The sequence below is a fragment of the Urocampus carinirostris genome, chromosome 14, assembly GCF_059441175.1.
Source record: "Urocampus carinirostris isolate Australia breed hairy pipefish chromosome 14, RoL_Ucar_1.0, whole genome shotgun sequence".
NCBI lineage: Eukaryota > Metazoa > Chordata > Actinopteri > Syngnathiformes > Syngnathidae > Urocampus > Urocampus carinirostris.
In genome coordinates this window covers 29467188-29487995 of record NC_142362.1, presented here as the reverse complement: position 1 = coordinate 29487995, position 20808 = coordinate 29467188, and the positions used below count along the sequence as shown (strand labels likewise).

General features: G+C 43.3%; 1 protein-coding gene across 1 annotated transcript in view; it reads left to right on the top strand.

The window, feature by feature from the left end:
* LOC148353141 (vang-like protein 1) overlaps nt 1-20582 on the top strand; it is a 59112-nt gene extending 38530 nt beyond the window's left edge. The window contains exons 7-9 of the mRNA XM_088353036.1: nt 7041-7194; nt 12903-13137; nt 15773-20582. Of these exons, the coding sequence (XP_088209162.1) occupies nt 7041-7194; nt 12903-13137; nt 15773-16033 (650 nt within the window). The 3' untranslated portion in view covers nt 16034-20582. The remainder of the gene's footprint in view (nt 1-7040; nt 7195-12902; nt 13138-15772) is intronic.
* Nucleotides 20583-20808: the final 226 nt, after the last annotated feature.

The following is a 20808-nucleotide window of genomic DNA, read 5'->3' as shown; positions in this document are numbered from 1 at the left end:
CGAAACCACTTGAATTTGGCCATGAAATTGGTGTGCAAACCCCGAACAAGATAGATAGATAGATAGATAGATAGATAGATAGATAGATAGATAGATAGATAGATAGATAGATAGATAGAAAGATACTTTATTCATCCCCGTAGGGAAATCCACACTTCCAGCAGTCTACCCCGTTGTTTATTAACAGATTAACATGATGCCCTAGGGGTGCTTGTAGCGGAGTGGATGACGTCACACGCCAGTCCAAAAGTTCGACATTTCTGCGGCAGATGGAAATCTTTTTCTTTGTGTCCAGGGATACACCACCTCGTGTTAGCGAGTCCGTCTCCTCTCCGATTCCTGTAGGCTTTCGTGACGCTGAAGCCGGATTGCTCCGGGTAGCTCCGGGTGGCTACACGTTAGCGTACGGAATGCTAAACGTGAGCCACGTTTCCGCAAAACACAGCAACTGCGCTCCCTGTGCGCTTCGATGTTTTCCACCAGCACTCGTTGATCTCATTTGGTAGTGAGTTCGCATTTACCATGATTGCGGATGGTACCGAATACTTATAACGCCGCTAGCAGCTTAGCTAGCTCCGGTTCTTCCTCCACGATAGGCCCCTTCATCACGCCGGCACGAGAATTCTTCAGGGCAAGGAGTTGATTCCTTGAATAAATGCATTTTTGTGCGCTAAAACCCATGTCCATTGGATAGAAGTAATCCATAGTGTAGTTGTCAAAACAGGAAGAAAAACACCGAAGATAGAAGCAGACAATAAAACAAAAAATCACAAATAGTGAGAGATAACAGGGGAGCTGCTGGAAAGGCAGTCGCTCATGGCAGCGCTGCTTTGATGAGTCATTTTTGAAAATTCATGTCAAAAGGATAGTCCTTCCTGTTAATCAATAGGGTTGGTACATCTGGTTTAGCCAATCATAATACAGAAAACAATGCACGGTGCAAATCTGTTAAGTAGCGAAACCGCCAAAAGTAAACCACGTTATAGCGAAGAATTACTTTATTCCGTTTCTGTAGTAATAACATTCAAAAGAAAATTTTCATCGGCCCGCTATGAATGCTTCAAAGGCTGTGAAGGTTCTTGCATCCAAAATGGGCATCTACGCCCTCCCTTTGAACAGAAAGGCCTCTGGGGGGGTTGACGGCATTTGAAGCCTTAAATAATTCATTAAGCGTTCACTCCTCACGTTCTACCACTTCAGCTTCCTTTGCTACCCATTTCTAATCTTTTTTTAAGCCTTCGGCCTTTTCCTTACCTGTGTTCACACACTCATGCAAATCAGGTTCATGGTTCTAATGTTACGCGGGTGGACCCATGTGAAGGGAAGCATTAAGTAAGGCATCCATGCCACTTCAGTACTACCTTCAGTTACCATGTCGAATTGTTTTTTTTCAATTTCTGGTTCGGACACATTGCTAGTTGTTTTAAAACCTGTTCTTTGTTTGTTGTTGTTCCTGTTTTTTGTCAATAAAATACTGAAACAGTGACACCTTTAAATATCTGGGAGTAGCACTGGACCACTAACTCACCTTTGATCAACATACTACTGACATTCAAGAAAATAATCAACAACAAAGACTGTCAGTCAACCGTACTATATGTTGCACCTCACCTCCTGTTACTACTGTACCAAAGCATTGTTCACCCCATCCTCCTGTGCTTCTTCACATGTTTTTTCACTTTGTTACTAAACGGACCAAACTCATCCCTATTACATACACAGCAGCTAAAATCATCGGCCTATCCACACCCAATCCTTCAGACTTAAATAACAGGGCCATCATTCGACTGGCAAACACAATAGTCCAGGTTATCATTCATCCACTATAGCAATACTTCCTCCCGCTACCATCAGGGCGCATACAGTACAATAAGATTTAAGAGGGCCCGCCTCGGTAAAAGCCTGATCTCCTCTGCTGTTACACTTCTAAACAACAGGCCCTGTTGACCCATCTAATTAGTCTCCTTTCATTTGTCCCACTGTCACATATGTTTGTCATTCTGGTGGTGTGTTTTTGTTTGTTTGTTTGTTTGTGCAATGTATTGTAATGCCTGTTGTTTTCTCCAGGTACAGTCGGTGAAAGTGAATTTCCCTAAGAGAACCAATAATTTCAATCTTAATCTAAATACACACCTGCCTCTGTTCCGGCTTCACCGCATTTAAGTCCTCCTATGCAAAACGTGATGGAATGACCCAACCAAAGACTTTATATTATATATGTCTGGTCATTAAAACTTGATTTCTGGTTTGTTTATTCGTTTCTGGTTTGGATATTGTCATGTTTTGTTTTGTCTGGACATTTCATTGTTTTGTGACAACTTGTTCGTTTGTTACTTTGTTTTTCTTTTTGTTGAAAATCATCCTTCTTGTTGAGCACACATGCATCTGTTCAGGATTCCCTGCGTTTAGGCAGACCCCAGAACAAGACATCTGATTTAATCAAAATACATTTTACCACCACTTCTCCATCTCTCCCTATCCCCCCTGAAAGCGCTCTTGTATTTATAATAATGAGCTTCTCTGCTCTGATGCATGAGCACACGAGACGCAAAGCTGCAAAGGTACAGATTGCAAATTCATCGATATTTTGCGTGCCTATAAGAATATTTTGACATTCAGGGAAGCTTGTTTTCCTCCTTGCGATAAGTTGATTTTATATCAGTATTTAACTGTTATTATTCAAGAGTTGTATACTTACCCGAAGAGTCAAAAAGTTGAGAGACTAATCAATGCGTGTAATGTAGACATATATGCTTATATGATTTATAGTAGACACTCAAAATAAGAAGAGAAGACATCAATGACATTTGAACTGGCAAGATAACAAGAGAAGACTACAAAATATCCTTCCATCCATCCATCCATTGTCTTCCGCTTATCCGAGGTCGGGTCGCGGGGGCAGCAGCGTTAAAAGGGAAGCCCAGACGTCCCTATCCCCAGCCACCTCCTCCAGCTCATCCGACGGGACCCCGAGGCGTTCCCAAGCCAGCCGAGAGACATAGTCTCTCCAACGTGTCCTGGGTCGCCCCCGGGGCCTCTTGCCGGTGGGACATGCCCGGAACACCTCCCGAGGGAGGCGTCCAGGAGACATCCTTATTAGATGCCCGAGCCACCTTAACTGGCTCCTCTCAACGCGGAGGAGCAGTGGCTCTACACCGAGTCCCTCCCGGATGACTGAGCTTCTCACCTTATCTCTAAGGGAGAACCCAGCCACCCTGCGGAGGAAACTCATTTCAGCCACTTGTATCCGGGATCGAGTTCTTTCGGTCATGACCCACAGTTCATGACCATAGGTGAGGGTAGGAACGTAGATCGACCGGTAGATCGAGAGCTTTGCCTTTCGGCTCAGCTCCCTCTTCACCACGACAGACCGGTACAGGGTCCGAATGACGGCAGACGCTGCACCGACCCGTCTGTCGATCTCCCATTCCATCCTACCCTCACTCGTGAACAAGACCCCAAGATACTTGAACTCCTCCACTTGGGGCAAGACCTCCTCCCTGACCCAGTAGGAAGCATACCACCCTTTTCCGACTGAGAACCATGGCCTCGGACTTGGAGGTGCTGATTCCCATCCCGGCCGCTTCACACTCGGCTGCGAATCGCTCCAGCGAGAGCTGAAGATCACGGCCTGAGGAAGCCAACAGCACCACGTCATCTGCAAAAAGCAGTGACGCAATGCTGAGGCCCCCAAACCGGACTCCATCCCCGCCAAGGCTGCGCCTAGAAATTCTGTCCATAAAAGTTATGAACAGAATCGGTGACAAAGGGCAGCCCTGGCGGAGCCCAACCCTCACCGGGAACGAATCCGACTTAGTGCCGGCAATGCGGACCAGACTCTGGCACCGGGCATACAGGGACCGCACAGCCCGGATAAGACTGTGCGGTACCCCATACTCCCGAAGCACCCCCTACAGGGCCTCCCGAGGAACACGGTCGAATGCCTTCTCCAAGTCCACAAAACACATGTAGACCGGACAGGCAAACTCCCATGCACCCTCAAAGACCCTGAAGAGTGTATAGAGCTGGTCCAGTGTTCCACGGCCAGGACGAAAACCACACTGTTCCTCCTGAATCCGAGATTCGACTTCCTGGTGGACCCTCCTCTCCAGTACCCCTGAATAGACCTTACCAGGCAGGCTGAGAAGTGTGATTCCCCTGTAGTTGGAACACACTCTCCGGTCCCTCTTCTTAAAGACGGGAACCACCACCCCAGTCTGCCAGTCCAGAGGCACTGTCCCCGATGTCCACGCGATGTTGCAGAGGCGCGTCAACCATGACACGCCCACAACATCCAGAGCCTTAATGAAGTCCGGGCGGATCTCATCGACCCCCGGGGCCCTGCCACCGAGGAGTTTTTTGACAACCTCGGTGACTTCAACGCCAGTGATACGAGAGCCCAACCCAGAGTCCTCAGGCTCTGCTTCCCCAGAGGAAGACGTGCCGGTGGGATTGAGGAGGTCTTCGAAGTACTCCGCCCACCGATTCACAACGTCCCGGGTCGAGGTCAGCAGCGCCCCATCGGCACTATACACAGTGTCGATGGCACACCGCTTCCCCCCCCTAAGACGTCGGATGGTGGACCAGAATTTCCTCGAAGCCGTTCGGAAGTCGGCTTCCATGGCCTCGCCAAACTCCTCCCATGCCCGAGTTTTTGCCTCGGCAACCGCCAAAGCCGCATTCCGCTTGGCCAGCCGATACCTGCCAGCTGCTTCCAGAGTCCCACAGGCCAGGAAGGCCCGATAAGACTCCTTCTTCAGCTTGACGGCATCCCTCACCGCCGGTGACCACCAACGGGTCTGAGGGTTGCCGCCGCGGCAGGCACCGACTACCTTACGGCCACAGCTCCGATCAGCCGCCTCGACAATGGAGGCGCGGAACATGGTCCACTCGGACTCAATGTCCCCCGCCTCCCTCGGGACATGGGCGAAGTTCTGCCGGAGGTGTGAATTGAAACTTCTTCTGACAGGAGATTCTGCCAGCCGTTCCCAACAGACCCTCACAACACGCTTGGGTCTGCCGGGTCGGGCCGGCATCTTCCCCCACCATCGAAGCCAACTCACCACCAGGTGGTGATCAGTTGACAGCTCCGCCCCTCTCTTCACCCGAGTGTCCAGAACATGTGGCCGCAGGTCCGACGAAACGATGACAAAGTCGATCATCGAACTACGGCCTAGGGTGTCCTGGTGCCAAGTGCACATATGGACACCCTTATGTCTGAAAATGGTGTTCATTATGGACAGACCATGACGAGCACAGAAGTCCAATAACGAAACACCACTCGGGTTCAGGTCAGGGGGGCCGTTCTTCCCAATCACGCCCTTCCAGGTCTCACTGTCATTGCCCACGTGAGCGTTGAAGTCTCCCAGCAGTACGAGGGAGTCCCCAGGGGGCGCGCTCTCAAGCACACCCTCTAAGGACCCCAAGAAGGGTGGGTACTCCGAACTGCTATTTGGTGCATAAGCACAAACAACAGTCAGGACCCGTCCCCCCACCCGAAGGCGGAGGGAGGCTACCCTCTCGTCTACCGGGGTGAACCCCAACGTACAGGCGCCGAGCCGTGGAGCAATTAATATGCCCACACCGGCTCTGCGCCTCTCACCACGGGCAACTCCAGAGTGGAAGAGAGTCCAACCCCTCTCGAGAGGACTGGTACCAGAGCCCAAGCCGTGCGTAGAGGTGAGTCCGACTATATCTAGTCGGAATTTCTCAACCTCACGCACCAACTCGGGCTCCTTCCCTGCCACAGAGGTAACGTTCCATGTCCCAAAAGCCAGTTTCTGTAGCCGGGGATCGTCGCGCCAAGGATATTGGAATTTCTAGATCTGTTCTAAAAGCCATCCTCTGAGCCCTTTCATTTTGTTGAATTTCCTTAGTTAGAAAAAGCAGATTTGCCCAAAACTAAATAAAAGAACAGCAACACTATTGGCCAGTCGTGACAATGATGTAAACAGAGCAGAATAGTCAAAATAACAGACAACAGAAAGGAATAATGGTTAAAATCAAGATCTGCAATCTTGTTGCAGGTGTCCAATATGAGAAATAGAAACAAACAGAATAATCTAACAGGATAACAAAATAAAACCTTTACTTTGAAACATGAAAATAAGAAATAATGAAGCTGTAACACTTCATTTAAAAATTAGATGCGTGTCTAATTGTCTTTCTTGTTGTAAATGTATTGGTAACAAAGCTTTACCGAGCACCCTGTATTATTTAGCTCATCAGCACCTCCTAAGGATAAAAAAAAAAAACCTTCATTTTATATATATATATATATATATATATATATATATATATATATATATATATATATATATATATATATATATATATATATATATATATATCTCCATCCATCCATTCATTATCTGCACTGCTTATCCTCAGTAGGGTCGCGGGGGTGCTGGAACCCATCTCAGTTATCTTCGGGCAGTGGGACACTCTGAACTGGTTGCCAGTCAGTCACAGGGCAACACAGAGACATACAACTCACTTTTCACATCTATGGACAATTTTGGCTGGCCAATTAACCTGACATGCATGTTTTTAGAACGTGGGAGAAAACCCGGGTGCAAGCACTGGGAGCATATCCAAACTAAGCACGGGAAGGCTGGTAGCTGGATTTGATCCCATGACTTTAGAACTGTGCCACAGACGCGCTAACCACTCGTCCACCGTGCCGCACAGTGTCCCCTTTTAACTGTAATCCACAAATGCAATATTAGTCAGAACATATTCTTAAAAAATTACATGTCGGACGTGAATTCCTTGTAATTGAACTTGATTTTCGGTCCAGACGTGTCAAATCTACAACTTGGATCAGTATATCAAATATGAAATCAATGTTTTCAAATCTCTGGTGTAATCTTTCGAGAACGTAACGGTGTGAAGGTTGCTTTGTCCTCCTCTCGTTCTGCTCTTTGTTCTCCACGTAGAGACGCACTCCATTAATCTGCAAGAGCTGGCTTCCTCCCGCTTAAGGTGATCCCATTAATTCAGCCCTCGTCTTCTTCTTGCTTCTTCCTTTTCAAACGTAGCTCCAGCAAGCGCCACGGCAGGGGCGCAACCCCCCAACGGCAACCAATCCACGGCCGCAATGGCAGCTGCCGCCAAACGCAAAGACAGCGCCCACAACGAGCTCTACTACGAGGAGGCCGACTACGAAAGACGGGTCCGCAAGCGGAAAGCCAGGTAAGCAGAAAAGGTTTCTTCCCAATGAGTTTTTATCATTAATATTTAACACCTGCGAAGAAGGATGCCAGTTTGTTTATTTTGACTATTACTGTGCGTTGTTGTTCGGTTGAGGCCACTGGTCAGCAAACTTTTTGGTGTGGAATGCCTCCTTCAAATGTCCTTGTAAAACAGTGTGCCACACCAAGATCAATGACTCGCGCAATATTTTTCTGATATCCAAAAGAGCTGTAATTTTACACCAGTCCAAATATACGACATGGATATACATTTTAATCGTATAACTCAGTGTTTTTCAACCCTTTTTTAAGCAAGGTACACTTTTATTTATAAAAAAGTTCCGAGGCTCACCGTCCGTCGAAAAAGTTTGAAAGTGAAGTTATGTCAAATATTTCACTGAACTACCCATACGCAGATAATTAGTATATAAAAAGAAGAAAATAATACTTAAAATAAAAATGGATGATGTGCTTTATGTTTTTATTTTTTACAGTGCAATCTTAAACCGCTCTGTTAAACAAATTAAGTTATTGAATGTACTGTGCTACCTCAAGAGCAGATAATTAGTGCATAAAAAGTATATAAAAATCTACTGCCACATACTGATATGGATGACTATTACAGTTCCTCGTCTGAAGATTGCAAAAATAATGGCCTGATTTCTTGGAAAGATAAAATACCAGCGGCACACTAGACAAGGTCTCAAGGCACACTAGGGTGCCCCGGCACACTGGTTGAAAAACACTGGTATAACTGACAAATTTATCATCCATTATTCTTGTTCATCAATCAATTAAAAAATGAATGTGAATAACAAGTGGAAAGGCCTGTAGCCATCCATGACTTCATCTTTTTGCCACAAGAATTAACCAGAATCAACCATTCTTCATTAACAATGAACTACAATCATAAAACAAGTGCTATGGACAGCTAGCATACCATTCATTCATCAATGATATCTTGTTGCAGAAGATATCAAAACTTGAAATAACAGCAGCAAAGCAGAAAGCACACGTACGCACATGCGCACACACGCATACACACACGCTTCTTGAAAATATTCGCCATCGCTAAATGGTTTTCTGTGCTTTGCTATGTAGTGAGGAATGTGCGTACCTGGACACAGCGCGTTGTCATGTCCCCGCCGTGTCGGACTCATTCTTGAATTCATGTTCATGTTTCGTCTCGTAACGACGTTTAACACTTGCTGTGCGAGGTACAACGCTCTCGAGGCATAATGCACAAAACAGCACGGCCATTTTTGGCACAAAGCCTCATTCGTCTTTCCACGCTGGCTGGAAAGAACAATATGTTTTCGCTCGAGGAGCTGTCATGATTCGTTCATTTTTTGCGCACGTGTGTTTCGTTGGCTGCGTTAAAACACGAATCTCTCCTCTTCTGCGAGGCGCGGCGCAGACACGCACTCACACACAAAACAGAAAAGGAGGGGTGCTACCGTAAACACGGCGCACAACTGAAAATGTCTATATTTCAGGTAAAAATGCGCTTGAGAAAAATCAATATTATTTGTATTATTTTTTTGTGTGCTCACGTGCGACTGGTTAACCCCTTGCGTGCCACTGCTGGCACGCGAGTCATAGGTTGCGACCCCTGGTTTGGACTATTACATCAATGTCGCTATCGGCCAATTGTGTTGATGTTCTCTGATTTCCATACCCTTTAGGACGTAAGGCGAAATACATTTTTGATGTCTCGCCGTGTGTTCTTTTCTTGGACCACACCGAGTATTCGGACTTTGAAAAAAATAGAGCAGAAGAGAAGCAATGCAGTTGGGACATTTAATACAAAGTTTCAAAATAAAGTTGAAATCAGAGTGGACTCCGGCCCAGTCAATGGGAAGCGCGTCTCCCACCAAGAAAGGCATCGAAATTTGTTTCGGCCCCTCTCTTGTAGGAGAAAGGCGTAGATTATGCAAAACATAAAAAGGAAACTCTAAGGAGCTCTCCTGGGAACTAACATTAAAAGATAAAAAAAGGATCCCAAAGAACAAGAGACTTTTCTTAAAACTGCACACAGCTGGATTTTCCAGGTTGTTCGATAAGATAAGGCTGACGGCCATTGCCGGGAAAGTACTGGTAAGTAGGATACAGCTAGTAAATCGCTAGTAAAAATATGTGGACAAGCATGGTGTGCATCATCAAAGCAATGATGTGATGACCAAACAATAAACTTACTATAGCTGTAAAACTCATGTTGGCGACGACATACTGATAATATTCTGATAATCTAACAGACGTATCTGCTTTCGTAGCCTAAAGTTAAGCAAAGACTTGTTTTTTGGTTACTAAGAAAACTGACAATAGAGGGGAAGGTCCTAATCATCAAAGCGATCATCCTCCCACTGCTTTTGTCAATCACTTTAGTTTTTATGCCCAAAAGAAACGTGCTGTTACAACTGGACCGAGCCATCTTTCGCTTTGTCTGGGGCTCAAAGTGGGAAAGGATAAAAAGAGATACAATGAAAAAGAAAAAGGAAAAAGGGGGGAAAGGAGTGCCTGACCTCCAGCTTTTCCTGGGAAGCAAATATGTCTCTCTCCACTTCCAAAACGCTGTGGGCCCACCCAACAACCCGAAAGGTCAAGCGATGACCCGGTTTTGGATGGGCTCATATTTGCGGAAGCTAAAGCTTGAACCAAACAATCGTTTGATTCCAGTTTCATTTAACTTGCCACCAACACATCTCTTTATTCGGGATTTTTTTAAAGAAGTTTGATTTGGAAACACAAGAATGTCACACTTTACAAAACCTCAGGGCCCTTATTGCTATTGTGCAAGAGCGAGCAACAGTAAGTCCTGTGCGGGAGCTTGCGTTTGCCAAACCTACAACGGTTTGGAGCAACGTGAATCATCCTGCCCTACCAAGCAGACTACGAGACTTGTCATGGATGGTGGCTCATGAGGTTCTCCCAGTCAGAGCCGTAATGCACCACCGAGGAATGTCAGCGACTTCGACATGCCCTTGACCTGGCTGTGGTGCCCAGGAGTCGGTGAGGCACCTTTTTTGTGAGTGCAACGCTGCCGAGGACTTGTGGACAATGGCCGACCAACTAGGAAAGTTCCCGGACTTGCCAGCAGGGTAGGTCCCTGATGCACAGTACGTGCTTTACGGGGTGAGTCGGTCGAGGAGGTCTCGGAACGACTTTGCCAGGGACTGGCTCACTCTCGCTGCCATCAAGGACGCCATCTGGACCTCCAAAAACCTGCTGGTATGGAGGTGCAGGCAGATCCCCCCCTTGGCTGTGCTCCAAATGGCTGCAGATACCATACAATCTGCGAGCAGCGGGCCTAGGACGCAGCCATAAAGAAGAATCGTCTGCACCCACCCGGAGGGGGGAACCGGAGCTACACTGTGGGGGTCCCGGCAGCAACGGCCTGGATTGTGGTAAGTAGAAGTAAGAAGGGAGAGGACCCACACAGAGGACTGGAAGGATGCTGCTTGGGAGGGTGGGATGTCAGAGCTATGCCCTTGCACAATAGTATTGCCCTTTACACGTTGGTTAACTACTGTTAAAAGATAATAACTCTGAAATTGTTTAATTGATGTTGAAAATGTCAGGAAAAAATGTTAAAACATCATATCGTCACGTCATATTGTCAGATATAACAAAATTGCGAATATGCTTGATGGCTGTTGAGATTGTCGTGTTTGTTTTGCTGCTGTTGGTGTCGGTGGATGTGTTTAGACCAAAAACAATCGACTTTGGCCTGGACGGATCTATTGACACTAACAAAGATGTTATATAATGAAATTGTGAATATGCTTGATTGCTATCAAGATTTTCGAGAAGAGTTTTCAAACCTCACATTGTGTTTGCTGTTAAACGTCATATTGAAATATACTGGTAATATCGTGAATGTGCTTAATTGCTGTTGAGATTGTCATGATTGTTTTCTGTTATTAGTGTCAATAAATTTGTTTAAACCAAAAATCTAGCTATTAAAAAAAGCTGAGTCGTGATTATGAAATTCGCAATGATCGCAGCAATGCTTTGAGGCGAGGACCTTAGCTTGGCCTTTTGGCTGAGAATAAATGTCCTGGCACCTTGGCTTTGTAGCATATTATGAACTGACCGATAACGGATAATGGATAAGTAATAAAGAAAATAGACCAATACCCCTTACAAAACCCCCCCCCCCCACCCCCACCCCCTTGAAAATGCATGAAAAAATAAAAAACTTAAAGAAATGAAATACATGTGGGGACTACAAAGAAGACTCCAACGCTATTTTACTTTACCTCCAGAAACCTTGTTAGAATAAGACTTTGTCCAATAGAGCGACGCAAACCACCTGCACCTGAACACCACCAAGACCAGGGAGATGGTGGTGGACTTCAGGAGAACTAAAACTCACGCGGTTCTTGTAACCATCAAAGGAGAAGGTGTAGAATCTGTCCAGACCTACAAATACCTGGGTGTGCAGCTGGACAACAAACTGGACTGGACTGCCAACACAGAAGCTTTATGTACGAAAGGTCGAAGCTGACTTTACTTCCTCAGAAGGCTGGCCTCCTTCAACATCTGCAAAAAGCTCCTGCAAATATTCTACGAGACAGTTGTGGCAAGCGCCCTCTTCTATGTGGCAGCGTGTTGGGGAGGCCGTCATGAAGAAGGATGCCTCTCGTCTCAAAAAACTGGCGAGGAAAGCGAGCTCTGTTGTGGGCACAGAGCTCGAAAGCCTGACAACAGTAGCCGAGAGACGGGCACTGAAAAAGCTGCGGTCAATCATGGACAATTCATCACATCCACTACACAGCATTATATCCAGACAGAAGAGCAGCTTCAGCGACAGACTTCTGTCACTGTCTTGTACCACGGACAGACTGAAGAGATCTATTCTTCCTCATGCCATGAGGCTCTTTAACTCCACCCGGCAGAGTAAAGGCCCACATTAACTCACACCCCCTACATTGCATATTACCGTACTTTTATTGCAGTGTGTATTTTATGTAGCACTATTTAAATACTCTATACAACACGCTACAGTGGGCATTAGCACGTCACATTGGGTATTTGTATATTGTTTTCCTTTTGCTTTATTATTGTATTGTTCTTAGCGAAGGGATGCTGCTGGAAATGTGAATTTCCCTCCGGGGATGAATAAAGTATCTTTCTATCCTAGAATATGATATGGTGAAATTGTGAATGTGTTTAATTGCTGTTAAAAGTGTTGATAAAAATTGTTCAAACCTCATATTGTTAGAATATGATATAATGAAATTGTGAATGTGTTTAATTGCTGTTTAAAGTGTCAATAAAATTGTTCAAACCAAAAAAAAAAAGGATATATAACGAGAAAAAAGGGCTGAGGGAAGGGCTTTTAACTGGTTGGATTTTCTTACCTGAAGGCTTCGCTCCCTGGCCACAACAATTTCAAAATCCCTTTATGTCTTCGATTCCCGGCTCCTCCGTCTTATATGTCAAAGTGTCCTTGTGCAAGACACTGAATCCCTAATCCCCCCATTAGGCAGGTAGGCGCCTGCATGGCTGACTCCCTACTGGTGTGTGAGTGTATGTGTGATTGGGTAAGTGTGAAGTACATTGTTAAGCGCTTTGGGAGGTCTTCATTGAGTTGAAAAGCGCTATATAAATGCAGACCATTTACCATTTACCATTCTCTATTTTGAGTGTCTACAAAAATGTAAATAGACCTTTTACGAACCATTCCCATCCTGACTTCTTGTTCAGGTTGGTGGTGGCAGTGGAGGAGGCGTTCACGCACGTGCGGCGCATGAAAAAAGAAGACGAGCGTGCCAACCCGTCCGACATCATGGAGGTGCGGGAAGCGGCTCTGGCCGTTTTCCCTTCCATGGCCCGCTCCCTGCAGAAGTACCTCCGCACCACCAGGAGGCAGCAGTGCCACAGCATGGAAAGCATCCAGAAGCACCTGGCTTTTTGTCTCATCAACAATATGAGTCCCAAGGTAAACCTGCTCCAACTGCTTTTTGATCCACCGTATAGTCCGGACTACAGAGCGCAACTGATTAAAAGCCTCATGTTCAAATTTAAGAACAAAACTCAATTTTGTCTTTGTACGAACCGCACTGGATACAAAACCACAGCCATAAAAATGAACTAATTCACACCCATTTCTTACATTTTAAGCCCAGAACACACAAACTGCATAAAGAATTTAGCGTTACTGTCAGAACAGCAACACCCTTCGCATACCAGCAGGGTTGGGTAGGGTTACTTTAACTGGATTACTTTCAAAAACTTTTGGATTACTCCAATACCAAATATGCTAATAAAAGACAATACAAACTAAATATGAATAAAATTATGACTCACAACACGTGGTAAGCTTTCTCTCCTGGCTTTGATCTCTTTGATCTCCGGCAAAACAAACATAAAATGCGACAGAAACAAAATGAAAATAAATCCAAACAGCTTGCCAACATCATTTTTGCCGTTCCATGTATTCCGTTTGTCATGTCCTGCATGGTCGCCATGACACCAAGCTGGTCCCGCCCCTTGACACCGGCTGACACAGATTGACTTAATTGCGTCTGGGATTCTTAAGGGCTCGTTTTTGGACTGCCCGTGGCCATACCATTGTTTTGTTTGACACGAGGAAAAACCTGTTCATGCCCGTTTGTTCTGAGTTACTGCCTTTCTTTCTTGAAGACCTGTTCGTGCCGGTTTGTTCTGAGTGATTGCCTGTAAGCCTGTTTTTGTTTTGTCTTTGGTCCCTGCGTGGACAACTTTTGATTTCTAAATAAAAGTAACAGACCGTAACGCAAATGAGTTCACATTTCCTGCCTCCTGGCCCGTTCCTTGACACCGTTACTCCCCAAGCCAGCACAAAATGTAGTCATTTTATTCATATTTAGTTTCTTTTGTCTTTCATTAGCATATCTGGTATTGGAGTAATCCAAAAGTAATTGAAAGGAATCCAGTTGAAGTAACCCTACCCAACCCTGCATACCAGATGCCATTTTCAGCTGCGCTGTTTTCCATTCTGCTTGAAGTTGTTTATGTCACGCCTTTTTGGATTATAAGACCATTCATGATGCCTATTAAGACGAACATGTACTTAATTGTTTGCTAAAAGAAAATGCAAATAAGGGCTAACGTGTTAAATGCGAGCCCTACATTTTAAGACTACAGCCCCAGGGCAACCATACTGTGGATAATGGTGCCAGATTGAAACACAGGCATATCTTTTTGTGTTGTTGTCATTGGTGGTTGCCACAGTACCTGACCAGATTGCATTTGCTTCTTATCGTTTCTCAAGGATGAAAAGAAACTTCAGCTACATAACCTAGACGCGGATGATACGGAATGAGAAATGTAGTATTTATGATAGACAACCTTTACTGCTGTTCAAATTGGATGTATAAAAAAGTTCATGTGTGGGTGATAAGTTTAAATATTGTAAGGATGTTGAATAAGGTACAGTAATCCCTCAGTTATCATGGTTAATGGGGAAGAAACCCCCAGCGAAACGTGAAAATCTGCACAAATGTTTATTCATTTATTTTATTTTTAATATAATTGTTCAAGAACAAACACAAATTACCAGCTTGAGTATGTATTTAACAAAAAAAAATACTGTAGTGTTTTTTTTTTTTTTTAATGAAAATATTTTGTAATGTCAAACTATAATTTAAAAAAAAATGTTGCTGTTTAATTGCACAACTTTAGGATATACAGACCCCATATACTTCACTTTAGTGGGCGGCAGTAGCTCAGGAGGTAGAGCGCTCGTCTTGGGATCAAGGGTTCCCAGTTCGAATCCCGGCTCGTCCGTGTTACATGTCGAAGTGTCCTTGGGTAAGACACTGAACCCCTAATACCCCCAATAAGCAGGTTAGCGCCTTACATGGAAGGCCGCTATTGGGAAATGTGGAGCACATTGTAAAGCGCTTTGGGAAGTCATTGACTTGAAAAGCGCTATATAAATGCAGATCATTTCATTTCATTTGCATGATACTTTGTTATGGAAAACTGCATTTAACATATGGTTCTCTCCGACAGAAACAAATATTTTTGAAAAAGCCACTAGGGAGCGTCAAATACCCGCATATGGTCTTCTAAGTAGATTAAGTGGGTGGAGAGGTCCAAATGTATTGGTGATAGAAAGTATCTTGCTCTGTTTGGTCAATCAGAATGCAGAACACAATACACAATGACAATCAAAGCAGTGAACCAGCTGCAACTAAAACGCAAAGTAGCGACGTGCCTCTGTATTGAACAAAGTACTCTAAGACCTCCAGTGTTACTCTCCGAATATGTATTATATGAAAGAACATGCACTCATTTCTCTCAAAGGGGTCGTCGGTGTTTCCAGACGTTTTTTGTATTTAGAGTGCATCTGTTGCGGAAAAAAGCAGCTTGCCGTTTTCTTTGGTGCCGCTACGAATTATTATTTTTTTTTTATGTTTCTTCTTCGTTTTTTCTTAATCCATTGCGGGCCGCGACTCTGGGCTGGTGCTTAGAGTGCGGAAAATACGGGTACTCAGAAATGTACGGCGGGCTGGACTAAATCATCACACATCCTGCATTTGACATACCTGAGGTAAAATGATGTCACAAACTGTGTTCCGTGTGGGCAGGCCTTCCTGGAGACGTACCTTACCCCGGGGCCCACCCTGCAGTACGGCCCCGAGCGTTGGATGGCCGACCAGTGGACGCTAGTGAGCGAAGCGTCGGTAACGAGCGGGGTCAAAGACGGAAGCGAATTCGTGCTAAGGTGCCTCGACTTCAGCCTCGCCGTAACCGCCAAGAGCATCCCGTACATCCGAGTCAGCGAAGAGTACGTGGACCCCAAATCGCACAAATTCGTCCTCCTGCTCCAGTCGGAAACGTCGGTGTAGCGGCAGGACCTACTGGACAATTACGTTTACAGCATTTTTTTTACTCTCATTTTTGATGATTGGTTACACCAGTTTTTCTCAACTGGTGAGTTGTGACAGAAAGCAGGTTGCAGACCCGTTTTCAGTTAGTTTTGAGCCTTAGCCTTGGCAAAAGAATGCTAAGATAAGAAAAAGAAGAACTGAGGGTCAACTACGTTCCTCAAAGGTGCTGTCCGGAATTCGTAAATGTTCTATCTGCTGACGCCATCTTCTGGCTTAAGCCATCATTGCAGCCTCTGTTTGTAGCACATGCAGTTATCCCTGGGTTAATGGGGAGCAGAAGCCCCTGAAAAACATGAAAATCAGCCAAGTAGCGTTGCACCTTCATAAAAGTCCCGACGGTCAAACTTAGCCCGAGATGACGTCCTTCCCTACTGAGAATAAACAACTGTAACAAAATACAAAATGTAGATCTACAAATAAAAACACAGAACACAGAATTTAAATTGAATGAATGGTATTTGCAATAAAATTGAAGGACTTCCCCTTTCAGTGTAAGAAAGCGATTTAGAGAGCGGCTGGCTAGGTGCACGCTAATGTAGCGGTTTCCCACGAGTTGTAGCTCCAGGTCCTTCGTTTCATGCGTAAATAATCTGGTGTTAGTGAGATACAGCCTCGGCAGCGATAGCTCGCAAAAGTTGTTTTTTCGTAGCCTAGTCGCAGTAGTCCTGACTTGCGGTGCCGCTATTGCCTTCTCCCCCAATTCCACCTAAGTCTCTTACCAGACTCAATAACAAACCTTGGAGAACCCACCGGTGATCACCATTTCTTTGCACACTTCTGGCTTTCTTCTTAGTCCGATCTAATTGATGAATTTCTTTTTAATGTCACGATCTGCTAAAACACCCGCTGTTGCAGTGCTACGTAGTTTGCTTTAGTCGACACATAGACTTGTGCGCCCGCCCACCCCAGCTGTTTGACTGACAGCACACACCAGCCTATCACAGTCGCGCACACAGTCATGCCCACCCAGAGCACAAAGCCCCCCACCCCCACCCTGCATTTGCTGTGTGCTGTCAGCTGCAAAACACAATGCATAATACGTTAATATCAGTGACAATAAAGACAAAGTCCGCAAAGCAGCGAACTGGCGAAAGCCGAAGCACAAAGTAGCGAGGTGCTTCTTTATGTTCTGTTCTTAGACGCGTTTGATTAAACTTTATACATTGAACAGGCGTTTTCTTAATTTCACCGTTTTCATGCTACACAAACAAAAAACGCGAGGACGAGCATGAGGAAACTCTCCACCCCACTCCCATCCTCCTACCCAATATATTCCGCCCCAAACAGCTTTGCTAAAAGTAAGATAAAAGCAGACAGGCCCATGAGAAAATAGTGTTAGGGCTCTTTGAACTCAATTTGGCATTGTTAACACATACTAATAGAGAAAATATTATAATTTCTACATTTTACGGACACCTCAAACAACGGAGCCCACCTTTAACAGTAGATGGCGACATATTGACATGTTGAGCATGGCCAAATGCAGATACTACAGAAAATATATGGATTTTATTATATTAAGGACAAAGCTACTGAAATGAGGCCTTATGGATGTCATTAAAGATGCAGCTAATTGAGCATTAAATGGACAGTGTGTATTTTTTGACCACTAATTGTCGCTGTATCGTGTAATGTTACAAGTGATAAAAAGCACAAGGTGGAATACAAACCACAGAGGCTCAAAGTGACCCAACGGCACCATTTTTCTTCTAATGTTTTACCCAAATTTTCACAAGCCTTTTGGTTTGTTTACAGCAGGGGTCTCCAACAGGGTGCCCCTGGGCACCAGTGTGCCACCTAAGGACAGCTGAGGTGCTTGTGGACTTGTTATGAAAATAGCTCACCAGTGCTGCATTGTTGTGATTTTCTAGTAAAAAGATTTTTTTTTTTTGTGGTAGACTGAGTCTATTTAACCCTACTTGCGATAATTAACCTGGTAATAACATAGTAACAATATAGTAATAACAAGATAAGTTGTTATTTCAGGAATGCATATCAAAATGGGTTCCCTTTGCGCTACTTGGTAACAAATGGTAGCGCTCAGCTTGAAAAAGGTTGGTGACCCCTGGTTTACAGGTACCCGTAGCAGCAAGATGGCAATTATTCGTGTTGTAAATATGTTTGTTTATTTAATGATTTGATTTTTTTACCACTAGGAGTCGCTTAATAATACACACTGTCTATTTAAAAGGGAATATTGTTACTTAAAGTCTTTTTTTTTTTAAGGAATATCCTCTGGTTCTTTTCTTTTAATAAATTTCAAAAGCGGATTATTTTCCTGTATTTGGGTTGCGGCTTGTAATTAGGTTTGGATCATGAGTCTTTAAGACATTACCAGTTGAGAACAACTGGTTTACACAATAAGACATATTTAAGGACTTTATCTGGATTTTTCTATCTGTTATGCTCTACAGAAAGACTTGTCCTGATTGCATGCAGACTAGCATTTGATTTTAGAACAGGAATGTCAAATATAAGGACCGTGGGTCGGATCTGGCCCGTTGAATGATTTATCTTGGCCCGCCATAAATTTCTGAGTATGTTAAAAAAAAGAAGTGAGTCCCTAGGTCATCTATATCAAATGCAAGTTTGTTTAGCATGGTGAGGGGGTTCAGGTGTACAATTGCATTCACTCAACTGTTGAAATAAACCAGTTCACACATTTAATGCCATGCATGAAAAACCTTTTTCACATTTTTTGTGAATACGTGTTTTGTGTTTAGAAAAGATCCCTTGTCATCCGTTATTATAACATGTAGAGTAATGTATTAATAATGTAGGCTGAAAGATAAAGCATAATACTGAAAAACAAAACAAAGGTTTTGGAGTCAACAGAAAGTCTGGATCCGTCCCCAGAGCCATACTCAGTTTGACATTCCTGCTTTAGAGTATTGGTTTGGTGTTTTCCAAAAACGAAGATGAACAAAATAACACAAAAACTCAACTGCTAGTTTGGAATGAATTGTTGGAAGACAAAATGTACAGTATTTATATGTTAGCGTACATACTTTTTTTACATTAACACTGTGCATCTCTCAGATTTCAACTTTTGTTATCTAAATTGTTGAGGCAAAAAATGTTATTATGTGATATCAAACACCTTTTTATATCTGAGTATGCGGTACGCCGTGGTTGTTTTTTTACACTGTTTCACATTATTTACACAATTTCTCAGCAGCGCAGTATTTATCACACATACGAATATATAATTGTTACAGGGATCACTTGTATTTTTCAAAGGGGCAGTGTTTTATATTTGACCACTAGATGTCGCTGTATAGTTTAGTGCAGGGTTGAGTGCTACAGAGCAAAAGGAAGAAAAAGAACTATGGAGACTCAAAGTGACCATAAAGCACCGTTTTCCTTCTCATTTATTTGCCCAGCCTTTTGGAAGTTTTTGGGTACCTTTTTCAGCAAGATGGTGGACAAATATGTCAGACCCCGTTAGGTGAGGTGCATGTTATGTAAAATAAATGCAAATTTTTCAAACTATGAGTATTTTTAAAAATGCATTTGTGTGAGACAGTTGGTGTGTTTAATACTTAATCATTATATCAATGTTGTTTATTCTTACCATTAGGAGGTGCTAAATAAAGATGGTAAAATGGCTTCATTTCAAAAAGAAATGAACTATCATGTAATTATGCATTTTTTTGACACCAGATGTTCTTCACCTAGAGGGAACTTACATGATTGGTCGCCATCTTGCTGCCGAAACAACCCTCAAAACCTGTGTTTTTTTTTAATTATTATTTTATTCTCTTAATAAACGAAAGAAAAGACAATAGTAAACGTTTTTCGACTGTAAGATCATTTTTGCTCAATTTAAGTACTATCTTTTCTTTTTCATTGCAAACATTTACTTAATTTACCTATGTTTCCCTTTTTGTCTTTTATTAATTCATTTCCTCACTTTCGGTTTTTTTACTTTTATTTTTAATTTTTAAAGATTTTTCCTTTGTCCCCCTCTTACTTTTTTCTTCTTTTCTTTCCTTTTTGTCCCCCACCCCCTTTTCTATTTTCTATTAGTTTTATTTCAGATTTTTATCTCATGTTCCCTTTATTAATTATTTCTATTTCGTTTTTTTCCTTTTACTTATTTTTTTTGTTTGTTTTTTTTTCACTAAAAGCTTGACAAAACGTGAGGGATAATAGCACTGTGTTTTGATCACAACGCGTCTCCATAGTTTGTATTCTTGTGCTTTTTAGCACTCGTTTTCAGTTGCTCAACACCAAACAAATACAGTGGTCCGATTTTACACATTGTCCATTTAAAATAAAATGTATGAAACTAGTAGAATTGTGCGGTGTTTGGACCACTGCAGTAGTGAGCATGAGTGTTTTTCTGCTGCCATCTACTGGCCATTTGAACAAACTGCACACGCAGTTTTTTGTATTTTTATAAATAATTACTTGAATTTCATTCGTGTACTATTGTCGTAACTGTTTTGAAATGTCAACTACTATTTATAGTTTGTCTTAACTGAAACATTTATGTCAAATTTCATATGTGTGTCTTGTTTCTTTGTTTGTTTTGTGTTTGTTATGAAACTTTTTGTACAAATGAACAGTCAAAGGAAGACCGAGTTGTTTTTTAAAAAAATAATAAATAAAAATCATTTTAAGTTACTTTTTAAGTAATACGTTCATGTATGTAATGATTTTCCTTTTTTAAATGTTTAGAAAAAAAACATGCAGACTTCTTTGCCGTTGAAATGCATGTTGAAATGTTG